General features: G+C 49.8%; 1 protein-coding gene across 3 annotated transcripts in view; it reads right to left on the bottom strand.

Moving 5' to 3' along the window:
- PTPRG (protein tyrosine phosphatase receptor type G) overlaps positions 1 to 9,633 on the bottom strand; it is a 692,071-nt gene extending 682,438 nt beyond the window's left edge. Inside the window, exon 1 of one of the 3 annotated variants that reach the window (XM_073901477.1) lies at positions 8,807 to 9,633. In XM_073901477.1, coding sequence (XP_073757578.1) covers positions 8,807 to 8,891 — 85 coding nt within the window. In that variant the 5' untranslated portion in view covers positions 8,892 to 9,633. The remainder of the gene's footprint in view (positions 1 to 8,806) is intronic. The other 2 variants (XM_073901476.1, XM_025885589.2) reach the window with 2 other exon arrangements.
- Between the last annotated feature and the right edge of the window lie 3,783 nt (positions 9,634 to 13,416).

Below are 13,416 nucleotides of genomic sequence, written 5' to 3'. Positions count from 1 at the left end.
GCATGAACAAGCCTCCATTTTTTTCCCTGAACTCCTGGAGAAATAAGGTTTAATGTTTAAAAAAAAAAAAAAACAGTTTATGGCATTCCATTAACCAAGATCCACTCACCACCTTGTTTGCTACTCCCTCGGGATACTCTGTCACAAGGTTAGCAACATAATCAAAGGGTTCATAGACAGAGCCTTAGGAAGCGAGCTCTCAGAGGAAAGTTAAGCAGTACATCTCAGAAATCACAGCATCATATGCAGTGAGCATTTGACTTGCATACTACAGAAGGCCACGACCTCCCCAACTGCCCAGCCTGGCATCAACAATCCCTAAAATTCCAGACAAATCTCAGAAGCCATTTAGTTAAGGGTGTGTTGGGGGGAAAAACCCCAAAGAAACAGAGGGTGTTGCCTAGATCCCACAGCTGGCTTGGCTGGCTCCCGTGGCTAGTTCTAAACTGCAGAGGAAAAATCCAGAACCTAAATCATCTCTTGCCCCCAGGTATAACTCCCTCGGACCTTCTCCTGCAGTCAAAAAAGGAAACAACCAGGATAGCTGAGCTCCAGAGCCTGCAGCCCGCACTTAAATGATATATGGGAGAATAATAATACCACAGTGTTAGAACATAACCTTATTTGATGCCCCAAACAAAAGTTCTCAAATTATAGACTATACTGGATCACTCCGAAGAGGAATCAAAAAAACTTACCGCCAACAAACTCCCTCTGTCCACAGTTATTATCACCTTATTGAGAAGCTAAAGTAATTTGCTGAAAGGTCATCTCTTCAATGAAACCAAATAAAGTCCTATACTAATTGCATTATTTCCTTATTTATGTGTGGCAAATACAGGAAGACACCTTTACTTCACCCAGTGTTTATGGTCCTCGCTTATATGGGAAAATAAGGAGGGCAAAATACACCAGGCTGGGTCTGTCTCTTAATTGGCCTTCCTATGTAATTTGGAAAAACAGTTTTCAAACAAACACAACCAGTCTGAAATTCAAAATTATCCTGACAGATGATTAAGAGAGACATATTCTAGCCACCCCCCACTTACTACAGGGTGATACCCTGGATAAATGACAACTTCGCTCAGCTTTAGTTACTTCATCCCAAAGCAAATATATTCAGTTTCTACTTCCAGGTAGATCAAAGGTACATAAAAAGCTTAGGCACAGGGGCGCCTGGGTGGCTCAGGTCAAGATTCCAGGGTCCTGGGATCAAGTCCCACATCGGGCTCCCTCAGCAGGGAGTCTGCTTCTCCCTCTGCCTATCCCCCTGCTCATGCTCTCTCCCTCTCTCTCTCAAATAAATAAATAAAATCTTTAAAAAAAAAAAGCTTAGGCACAGTGCCTGGATAATGGCAAGCACTTAGTGACTGTGAGCTAGTATAACCATTGTTCCCATTTTATAGATTAAAAAACTGAGGCCCATTTGCCCAAGGAAACACTGCTGTAATAGAACAAGAATTTCAGCCTAGGCCTCTGGGGTCCTAGAGTGGTTCCTGAAGAAGAGATATATCTATCTCAACCTCCCAGACCACCAACACCACTCAGCCCCACTTCCACAAGATGTTGGGTAATTTGCCCAAGGCAGCCCAACTACCAAGTGCCACAGCCAAGAGCACAGGTAGCTCTCGGCCTCCACACTTGCTGAATGGAAACACTTCAGGAAAAGCGAATTAAAAAAAAAAAAAGTGGAAAAGAAATCATTTATAAATAACAATTGCTTTGTAAATAAATCCAATGTGTGACTAACTCTACCCTTGAGAAAAGTCAATGACATTTCCTCGCTGATCTGGCCTGTGCTTTCATATTTGGTAAATTATTTATGGCTGTGTCCTCTATCCAAACTATTCCAAATTGATGCATTTATCTGATTTAAGTGTACTGTGGAGTTTACAAGGCTGCAGTGTGGTTAAGAATTCAACTACCTCTTGGATCATACAACCAGTGTGAATTCCTCAAAAGTATACCCATTGCAATATCAATCCACAAACCTGTTTCGCTCTCCTCGTTTAGAAAAATACTATCGCAGACCCAAAAATAAGATCAGTTGTCCTATTTTCTTACATGGAAGTGTTACATATTCCATGAACTATGCTTTCATTTCTTCTTTTTTAGTTGCTAGATTTTAGCAGCCAACTGTGTCACTTTGCCACAAGCCCCAAAATAGCTAAGTCGAGTGGCTGAAAATCGCATTTTGTTGTTTGGCCAGAAAACCATCATGCTGATTTCAGTCTGCAATAAATTGATTCGAGGGCAGAAGCTATGCACGGTGTGGGGCTCTCTCCTGCATGCTCTGCAAGTCTGAAGCCATGAAGATATGGAGACAGGGACGTGCCTGTGTTCCAAGGGCCATACAAGTACAAAATAAAAGCAATACCCAAATGGTACGGTTTGCTCCCCAACAGCAGCACAAAATTAAAAGCCAGAAATTACAGTAACAGGCACACTCATCCTCCTGGGTTACAACACAGTCCAGAAGGCCTGAGAAGAATCAGCATCCCAGGGTGCAGGACCAAGCAGCTCTTTCTACAAAGGATAACACCTTGGAGATTCACGTGGCACCTTTTAAACCTGAGGAAAACATTTTTCCCATTTAAAGTTGGGGACATGGAGACCCTCCTTTGCGATGTGAGCGAGGAGGTCTCTCAGACTTTGTTGAGGCTTTCTCATTTAAACCTCAAAAACTAACCATTTCACTATTTTCACATGGGATATCCTCCTGCTAGTCCTTCTAACTCCTCGCCCTCAACAGCAAAACCAGGTCCAAAACCCATCGCTCAAGTTTATGTAAATACTTCTTAAATGTTTTTGTTTTTACATACAGTTGTCCTTTTCGGCTCTAGTCTCCTCTTCCCATACACTCCTCTTCAAATCTCTTTAGTACACATAAAAATAAAAATGGCTAATGTACTGAGCACTTACTGTTGACCATGCAAAGTTCTCAGTCCTTTAGCATGCATTCTTGCTCAAGCCCCGCAAAGACCTTAGGAGTCAGGGTACTATCGCTGTGCCACTTCACAGAGAAAGAGGAAAAAAAGACAGGCACAGAGAAGTTAAGTAACTTGTCTAAGGCAGCACAGCTGGCTGCAAGACCATAATATTACATGCTTCAATATATTCAGTACAATTCTCCATAGCTACCTGGCTTAAAAACAAAAACAGAAAGTATTAACAAGTTTCAGGCTCCTACAAGACTTTTCCTTGCAGTGACCCTCAAGAGAAGCAAAGTTCTCCCTCAATGTGAAAGTTGCCTCCCACACCCAGTACAGCAGGAACACCACCCAATTCAGCTAGAGGGGCTTCAAAAAGAGAAGCCGGCCACATCTCCAACCTGGTCCACTGTCATTCCTCCACGTAACCCTAAAAGCACTTTTTTACAATGTTTTTGAAAAGAAGCTTACCAAGCACTATATTCATAAAATCTTTGAACCTGTAGAGGCCTGGCAAGCCATCTCATATAGGTTATATATTTTTTCCTGTCAAAACACCAAAGATTCTGCTACGAACGATACCAGGTAAAATGGCCCCTCCAAGTACAGGTGTCCCTATAGAAGCACACAGTGGCACAGGGAGCCCTCTAGCTACTTCAAGCAATCTTACACAGCTCTCTTACAAACCTCCCATCCTCTTCAGAATGGGAGCAAGCCACAAACGTATCTGTTATAGATCTCAATCATCAGTCCTCAAAATGAAACTCACCTACATTACTTCCAGATTTATTTTTTTTTAAAGAGACATTAACAATTCCATGGTCTTGGAAACTGGAGACAAAGAGGAATTGTAGGAAAAAGCAGGGAGGTAAACAAAGGGTTTTTAAAACACATGTCCTTTTTGGATTTTTTTTTTTTTTTTTTTGGTTACAATTCCTCGTAAACACAACCCTGCCCTCTGGAACCCCCCCAAAAAAGTCAAAACAAAGACACAGATAACTCTTTACCTTACAAATGTGCCTCTGATCTTTTAAGTGCACAGAAAATCGCCATAGTCCGGCATTCAGTTCTTTACAAGCAAGATGGTCATTCCCATTTCTCAGGCAGGGAATCCAAAGTACCTGATCTTTTCATCGTTTGCAAATACTTAGTGAGGACTTAATGGGTGCCCAAGCAACCTCATTCGGGGACAAACTCCATAAGCAACTCCCACTGCCTGTTGGGGGCAGGCTCTTCTCAACTGAACATTTCTTTTCTTTCCATGAAGCCCTATACAGTACTTAGTAGCTTTGCCTAAAATAACCTCTGCTAGGAGCCAGGCACACCTCCTTGGCCTCCCTCGTATTATTAGATACACAGGCCTTTTATTCTCCACACATACAGCCAAAAATGTAGTTTCAGTGATTACCACTTATCGCCTGATAGTGGTCAACCTGTACCAAAGCACAACAAGGGCTTATTGGGGAGGGAAGGGGGTAGAGAATCAAGAATTTCTGAGATAACTTCAGATAACTTCGGAAGTTTTGCTTTATGAAATGTGACCACATGAAGATACGCCCCAGGATGAAAATGTTAATCATAATTTTTATATTCTTGCAATTCAGAATGTACACCCATCTTATAAGCTTTACCTGCTTAGAAATACCACTGCATTATCCTGCATGCTATGCAAATAAAATATTGAATGGAAATTCAGATAAAAAAAAACCATAAAAGGAAAGAGGTGAAGCAACAAAGCATTAGCAACATTTGCTGTCTTCACCTAGGTAAGGTTAATGGTAAGTGTCCAGACTGTCCTTTTAGTTAAGAAGTTTCCAGAAAAACAAGGGAGGGAGGAAGATGGGGGGGTGGTCTGAATTAACAACTGCTATGGGGCATTTTTAATGATCTCACATGAACGGCAGAAGTCCATTCCAACTGGTACACCAATATATAACTGATTACACCACATTAACTTGGGAGTTTTTCAGAACACAAAGATGAACGTGAAAGGGGTTTTGTTTTGTTTTACTATCCCTGCACTGCTTCATGTAAACGATATAATCTTTTACTCGGTGAAAACAAGTCCATAATTAAGGGGAGATGCTTCACTACTGGATAGATCTTTTTCTCTTTTCAGCCAACCTTTCCTTAACCTTTCTGCCTCCAGCAACAGCAACTTCCCATTTCTATAGAGTCCTGATAGGTGTATTTGTATTAATGTTCTAACTTCATCAGCTCTGTAAGAGGAACACTGTTTAGACGGAAACATGAAAAGACTGTATACCACAAAGGGACGAAGCTTCAAGACTGGACAAAGATTCTTCATGTTGGAACAGAATATCTCAAGTGGGGGTTAGGGTGTGGGGGGACATGCATGATTTCTCACTCCATCCCTAAAGAGTAAGACTGCTGGTTTTCGAACATTACTTTTGCATTTTTCTAAGAAGGCCATATAGAATGTCCATCAGGAATAAGCATGTACATGCAAATGCACCAAGAGACGCTGGAGAGAGATTCACCAGACATCAATCATGGATCCTCTGATTCTGACACATCCAAAGTACACAGCAAAGCTTATCCATCTGAAGTGTTTCCAATGTCAGCCTCCTAGATGTAATGTAATTATGGTACAAACATACCAGAATCAAAGAGAACGGTTTCACTGAGGATGGAAAGAGAGAAGAAATCAATTAAAAAAAAAATTTTTTTACGTTTCTGCTGAATAGCTTACAAATGTAAAATACATAAAATGTTAACCCTCTCAAGTGCCATATTTTATATCCTGTTGCCGGCACTTAGACTCCCAATGATTAGATACATATGCCAAATGCTTAAAAGAAGTATGCATAAGATTTGCTTTAAACTAAGCAGGTGTTAGGGAGGGTGGCGGGGGACAGAAAAGGTTGAGTTCATAACTGCTGTAAGTGGGTAGGGGGATCCATAGGGATCCATTATATTTTCCTATTTTCATAAATCTTTCTGTAAGAGTATTTTTTTAAAAGATGTAGGAAAAGAATGGTACTATGCACTGAAATATGTTTGATAACACTTCTGCTCTGAAAAGTGGAAATACCACTCTAAACACTAACCGAGATGCGGGTCCCACACCTGCCATATACTGTACTGTTGTTGGGAGACTAAAAGCCACTGTTTCCGACTAGCTGGGGAAAGATCCACGGCAGGGCTGTTTCCAAAACCCTCCCAAATTACAGATATCCTGTATCCTGAACAAGAGTTGAGAACAAATCTAACTTCGGTCATCCCGAGAGAAAACAAACAAAATAACGAGGGATTTGGGGTAAGACCTCACAAGGAGGACCCTAATCCAACACCAGAAGCATCTTTATCCGTCGTGCCAACCAGATAAAGGCTTCCGAGGTTACAGAGGGCAAGAAGAGGGGGTCCCAAAGCCAACGCAGGCCCCCACCGGGTTCCGAGCGGGCCAGGAGCAGCAGAGCCCAGCGGAGGCCGCCTCCTCGCTCCAGGGCGCACCCGCAGCTCCCGAGCCTCGGAACCCGGCCGCGTGCGCCGGGTCCCCGCTCCCACCGCCGCCCCACCGCACCCATAAGGCCGAGCCGGACCAGTGGAGGTGGTAGGAGCCCCACCAGTGGCTCAGGGGCGCCCCCTGAGGTCCAGCGGCGTCGCGGCACCTTGGAAAAACGGAAAGCCGACTCTGACATTTTTAACTTTGCCTGGTTCCAAAGGCTGCTCGCTGTGCCCTCTCCGGAGGCACTTTTCCGAACCACAGACCCTCTTCCCCGTGCCTCACACCACTGCCCCTTCCCTTTCCGACACTCTTAGGCTCCGAGGCGAGGGAATGTGCTATTTACCTCGCAGCGTGGGCACGAAAAGAAAATGTGGAGATGAAAACTGTCCAAGCCCCACGAAGGCGGTATCACTGGAGGTCCCATTTTGGATTTCAAGCTTCCTGAGACATCAGGGAAAAGAAAACCACGGCCAACCCACTGGCTGCATACCCGAGCTAAGGATAACGCCAGACATGGAATTAGAAATTCCTCTTATTTCGCAAGGCTGCTCTCCTGCTGCCTCCCCCTGCCCCCATTAAAGCGTGACCCTTACAAAGCTCGACCCCACTGTGCACCTGAGCCCACTCAGCCGGCAAGTCCACGGCAAAGAAAGTCTAGAAGGAGCAACAGTCTTTTAAGGGACAGAGGGCATTTTTTAAAAGGGAAATGCCGCCCCCAGCCCCGTGGAAGCAGGACCCTGGTAGGCAAACCGCAGGCCTCAGGGTTAGTGTGGGCACACGTCCTCGCTAGCCATCCGAGCTGGGTTCCTGGGCAGTGGCAGGAGCTCCCTGCGGCTCCGAGGGCAGGAGGATGCGCAGAGGAGAAAGGGGGTGCCGTAGAAAAGACTGTGCTTTGCCTCTCTGCTCGAGGCCACCCCTGTGCCTGCAAAAGGGACACTCGCTGCCACTCCCCAAGCAGGTCCCCGAGGGCAGCGAGAGCGCCCGCGCCCTGTTGCAGGGCGCACGATGGAGCTGGGGGGCCCGCTGCACCAAAACCTTGCGCTCAGGCCGCTCGGGGACAGGCGGCTGTGACCAGAGAGAGCAGAAACATCAGGGCACGTTCCTTTTTTTTCGTTCAGATAACCCCCACCTCTGGGTAGCCAAGAGTTAATGGATGAGAGGGCAGAAAAACTGGGGGGTTCTCTATCCCTAGGACAGCGAGATGAAAAAGCGAATCACCCCCTTCTTCCCACCCGTTCCCAGGCTAGGGCAGAGGACGTGGCCTCCACTCCAGGGGAGGGTGCTGGACAGACTCAAAGGAGCTCAGAGGTGTAGGTGTAGGTGTAGGTGTAGCTGTAGCGGGGGGGGGGGGGCGACGAGGGAGGGGGGCGGCTGGTCTCTGCCCTTCCGGAGGGGAGAGGAAAGAGGGTCGGCCAGTGGAGGGCTGGTAGTGGAGGGTCGCCGAGCCGCACACCGCTACGTGCGGTGATGTATTATCGTCACCAATGGCCAATACCGTTCCCATCTTAACCCGGCCATAAAGGACCGGGTCTAGGTCGGCCAGCCACGAACAGCCTGTAAAAGGGCAAAGATGAAGGTAGGCAGGGCATGCGAGACGAGAAAAAAATCCGCCCCGGCGCGAACAGCAACCCAGCCGCCGACCACCCCCGCCCCCGGCGCCCCTACTGGAGCAACCCCGCGGAGCAGAGTTGCAGGGTAAAAGGGGCCGCGGGCCGGAGCTGGGGGAGCCACGATCTCCCTAAACCGCCTGCTCCCAGCTCCGCCCGGCCCCCGCGCCCGTGAAGGCTGCCTCGCTCCAGCACCGAAGGGCAGCCCCGCGTCCCAGCCCCGAGCGGGGGTCGTCCCTCGCCCCGGACACGAGTACGCAGGCTGCTCCCAACATCCCAATCCTCCACGGTCAGCCTCCAGCTTCCAACCTCTTAACACCCTCTCCAAATGGTCGGGAAGCAGCAAAGCAAGTCCCCCTTCCTTCCGAGCTCCTTCAATCCTGTCGGGGGCGAGAGGCGCACCCTGGGCCCCCCAAATCTAGAACCATCCTCCCCTGGCCCCAGTCTCTTCAACCGCCCCAGAGCTCTGGCTCTCCCGAACGGTGACGGATCAGCAAAGCGAGCTTTTCTTCCTACTCGGGCTCCCCCAGACCCCCCCAAAACCTGAGCGAGAGCAGACCCTTACGGCCCCTGTCCCCCTTTCCCGGCCAGCCCCTGCTTCCACCCACACCAACCATCAGCCTCTCTAAACGCCGCCAGAACCAGCGGAGCGGATCCCTCTCTCCTCCCCGTCTGCCCGGCCCCCCTTCACCCTCTCTGGGGTCCCCGGGACGTGCGCCCGAGCTCCGTGCCGCGGAGACAACTCCGCATCCCCCGCGCGCGCCGGCCAGGGCCGGGTCCCCTCAGCGGCCGGCACTCACCGGGGAAGCACACGACATAATGGAGCACGGAACTGGTGATTTTCAGGAACAAAATCCACCAACACGGTTCCAGTAACCTCCGCATGTCCGAAAACGCACATCGAAAAGAAGAAGGCAGGGGGGTAAACTTGTTGAATAAGTTCTTGTCTCCGTGTGAGCCTCCGCTAAACCCTGGCTCTTCCCCTGCTCGCCCGCTCTACGGGCCCCCCGCGCTCGGCGGCCCGAGTCCCCCTGGAATCCGGGAAGCCGCCGAGCGCCCCCCGGAAAAATCTCAAAAAGTGACCGGGAACGCGGAGCCACGCTGGGGACGATCCTCGGTGGAGAAGGGCTGCTTTCCGTTCAAAAAAGAGCAAGCCGAGCGAGCAGGGCGAGGAATCAGCGGGCGGCGACGATGCCCGGGGCCCGGGGCAGGCAGGGACCGCAAGCGGCGGCGGCGAGCAGCCGAAGATCCCCAACTTGAGTCGGCGGCGCAGCGCAGCCCGAGAGCCGGCGGGCGGCGGTGGGGCTGAGCGCGGCGCGGCGTCTTCGGGCTTCAGGCAGGCAGCTCCTTCCAGGGCCCGGGGAAGGAAGGAGGCATGTTTGCGAGCGGGGAAGGGGAGGGGAGAGGCGGGGGGAGCGAAGAGCCCCCCCCAAAATAGAAACGGCCGGAGGAAACGGAGGAAAACACAAAGGATCTCAGAGGGGCGCTGGGGCGAGGGCGCCTTCAGTCCATGCTCCTGAAAGTTGTGGCTCCAGCGCAGGCTGGGGAGGAACGAGGAGCGCGGGGCTGGAAACTGGCCATGCCTCCATACAGGAAGTAACATGTGAGCATGGATCCTGGCAGAGACTTTAAAGCCGGCGAGCGAGCGAGCGAGCGAGCAGGGGGCGCGCGGCGGCGCGCGAGCAGGGGCGCGCGGCAGGCACGGGGGCGCGCCGCCGGGGCTGCGGGCCGCGGGAGCGCGCTCACCGCGCTCTTAAAGCAGCCGCGCTCGGCTCCAGCCTCCGAGGGGTCTCAAAGCCGGCTACTCCCCGCGCGTGGCCCGCGAGATTGCGGGCTCCGCTGAGGCAGTTTGAGGGCTGGGGACGGCTCTGGCCGGGTCTCGGAGAGAGGAAGGAGGGCGGCCGCCTTCTGGAGCTGGCGAGTCTTTGCCAGATTCCAGTTCTGCTAGCCCTTCCAAGACGCAGAGCTTTGCGCGGGTTTGACGAAAGGTCTCTCCTCCGTCCGCGTTGCTCGCTTCCCCTGTGGGGAAGGGGGGGCTTGGTTCGGGTCTAAGGAGAGGGGGACGGCCGGCTGCCTTTCTTTTTTGAACGAGGGTGTTTCCTGTTCGGCTGCCAGCGCTTCTAGCAGCGCCGCAGCGGGGCGCGCCCTGCTCAGTCCCGGCTCGCACCCCCAGCCCGGCACATTCCCCCGCCTGGAAACAAAGCCGAGAGGCCTGTACACTCGGGCGGCGTTGGGATTTAATTTTTTTTTCTTTCTTTCAGGCTTCCATTGGCCGAGTCGGCGGCTGGGGACGGGGGGTGGGGAAGGATATCGATCCTGGGCTTGCAAAATCCAGCCCTTCCGATCCCCACACCCTTTTTCCCCTCGCCACGAAGGATCGGTGGAGTTTTTCCAACTCGCAGCTCCGCGGGAGGAGGGAAGGTTCCCGCGCTCCGGCTGGGTGGTGGGGAGAGCGCAGGAAGTGTGCCTCTCACCCCCGGCTGGGTGAAAGCAGCGCCGCGGGGCAGGACCGATTTCCTGGCAGCTACCCCGGGAGCGGCTGTCTCTTTAGCAATCCGGGAGAGGCGTCCGGGGGAAAGGGGAGGACTGGGCTTATCTGTAATGAGTTTTGTCTCTTGACTTTCGGTGAGAAGATCTTTATCGCTCAGACTTCTGAGCGCCCTATTTTCTCTTCTTAACGCGGGTGCTAAAAGTGGGGGAGGCGGGCTTTTGATTAAACGTGTAATTGAGCCAAGGTAATTTGCCATTTGTAATTTTTGCCTAATTTTTCTGCCTCTGCTTAAAAGCCATTTTGACATGTTTTTAACGTGCCCCTGCTGTTTCATCCCACCACGCAGGGTCCCCCACCCACCCACCCAAACATCCCCAACCGGATGCTAGGTTTTCAAATAATGTACAGATGTTCGGAGATCCTCCTGCAAGATGTGATTAGGGAAGCAGTTTCACACCCACACTTCCAAAAGAAAAACCTTTGAAAAGTTACGTTTGGGATTACAAACTAATAAAAGCCAGGAAGTTCCCGGGGAGGGCCCGCGCTCTATCTTTAGCTGAACAGGGGTGAACACCCACCCTCAGTGCGGGTAATGAGTTTGTTTGCTTTGGGATTTGGTCCTTCCTGGTTTTGTTGGAATCCTGACTCCCCCATAAAAGCTTGAAGGTCCGTTTTCTTGGGAGTGTCGTATTTAAGGGATATCCCTTTGTCAGTAGGAGCTTTGAGAGAGGTTAAAATGACCCCGGCGTGTCTGGCTACCTTACTAAAGAGTGACTGATAAAATCCGTGTAATTTGAATCAGAACAGAACACACCTCCTGGACAGACATCCCCAGGTGAATTTCCTCCTTTGCAAAATGTACATAATAAAAACTGCCATTTGTGGAATGCCTCCTACCTCCCAGGCACTGTGCTGACTTCTTTGCACAAAGTGTTCATTCAACAAATTGATTGAGCGCTGAGCTGTGCAGGGCATAGTAGGAACACACTCATGAAGAAAAAGGCAAGGCCTGTGACCTTTGTGGAGCTTACCTGCCAAAGTACAGGATACATTCTTTCACGGAATCCTTACAAGAGTTCTGCCAGCGGTGGGGATTATTTTTTTCCCTCATGTATGGACAAAGAAACAGGCTCAGAGAAGAATAATGGATCCCCAGCTAGTGAGTAGTAGAGTCGGGATTCTGAGGCCTGTCTGCCCTCATAGCTTGGCAAAGGCAAAGAAATGTTGGTTTGGGGAGACACTGAAATGTGAGTGGGAGAAGTGGCTTAGGAGTGGGGGAAAGTTCACATGGGTTTGGAGAGTAAATTACCACTACCCTTATGGTAGAGGATGCCCCACACTAAAAATTAATGTTGAATTAGATCCAGGCTGGTGACTGTCTTGGGGCCCTGGGTTGAAGTTTTGGAAAACACCCTCCCACAACCCAGGCCTTACCAGGCCTCTTAATAAAAATAGAAGTTTAAATGAATACCAAACAGGATGCCTTTTCATTCACTCTATGATCAATTACAGAACAGCTCATACATACCATATATACAACTGTATCAAGTGCTGGGAGCACAGAATGACCAGGTAGTGAACCCGACAATGCGCCCACCTGATGATTACAACACACACCCCTCCCCCAGGAGACATGGGGGGCTACAGAATATGGTGAGCACCCCAGGAGAGTTGGTGTGAGGGCCTTTGGGAGGGCCAAAGGAGGGAAGAGATACCCTGATGAGAAGATAGGAAGGTGACAGAGAGGGCCGGTATTGGTAAGAAATTACCCCCAAACGTAGCAGCCTCAAACAGTACACGTTTATTATCTCACAGCTCTGCAGGTCCAAAGTTGGGGTGCAGTGTAACTGTGTCTTCTGTTCAGGGTCTCCTGAAATCAAGGTGTCTCCCAGGCATTCTCATCTGCATCTCCGGGTTCTCCTCACAGGTCTTTCAGATTATTGACAGAATTCAGTTCTTTGTATTTGGAGGACAGAGATCCCTATTTTCTTTCTGGTTGTGCGCCAGAGGTAGATCTCAGCTAGGGATGGTCTTCAGGTCCAAACCGCACAGCCCTCACAAAAAGGCAGCTCACTTCTGCCAACAGAGAATCTCCCTACAGGCAGCTATGTAGAAGTTTTGGGAGTGACCATCCCATCACTTTGGGTGTAAAATATAACCTAATGAAGGGAGTAACTAACCCATCACATTCTTAGGTCTAACCCCACTCTCAGAAGTGGGGATTATACACCAGGGGGTAGAAATCTTGGGGACCATCCTAGAGTTCTACCTACCATAGTGCTGGTGGTCTGTTTTGAGTATAGACTGATAGTTACAGGTGATCAGTTTCAAGCCAGTCTAGTCCGATGGGACTTGTATCTGTTTGACCACGGGCAACTGAACCACTTTGTGCCTCAGTTCCCTCATTCATAAAGAGAGAGTAATAACTGCACCTGCTTCTAAATTGAGAAGATTAAAGGAGTTAAAAAGAGTGAAGTACTTAGAACAGTGTGGGGCACCTAATAAGCATTTAATAAATGTGCGCTATTACTGTTCTCTGCTCAACAAGCCTATGCAAGAGAGGGTGAAAATGTTACTTTCTGCCTGCTCAACTTCCATGTCTTTTCTTCCGGTAACAGCACTTTAGTTTTCCTTTGTCCTAATCTCTACGGATGGTCTTGATCCTTTTTCCTCCAGTATTACCCTCTGCCTTTCTACCTCACTGGTTCAGCATGGACACATGGCCCAGCCTTGACTATTTGGAGCATCACAGCCTCCTGGCCTGATTGAGTTAGTAACAGCCACATATTTCCACTTGGTCCAATGAACGCCAAACTTCTTCCTGGGTTTGCCAAATTGGATGACCTTAAGCCTCAACAAGAAAGCAGGGCTCCACTTGGGAAGAGCCTGCTTGAGAATGAAGCTGATACCCGGAGGAAA

This window comes from Callorhinus ursinus, unplaced genomic scaffold (assembly GCF_003265705.2).
Source record: "Callorhinus ursinus isolate GAN/ISIS: 27379988/994484 unplaced genomic scaffold, GSC_fseal_2.0 scaffold15, whole genome shotgun sequence".
Classification (NCBI taxonomy): Eukaryota; Metazoa; Chordata; class Mammalia; order Carnivora; family Otariidae; genus Callorhinus; species Callorhinus ursinus.
This window is presented reverse-complemented; position numbering and strand designations above follow the sequence as displayed.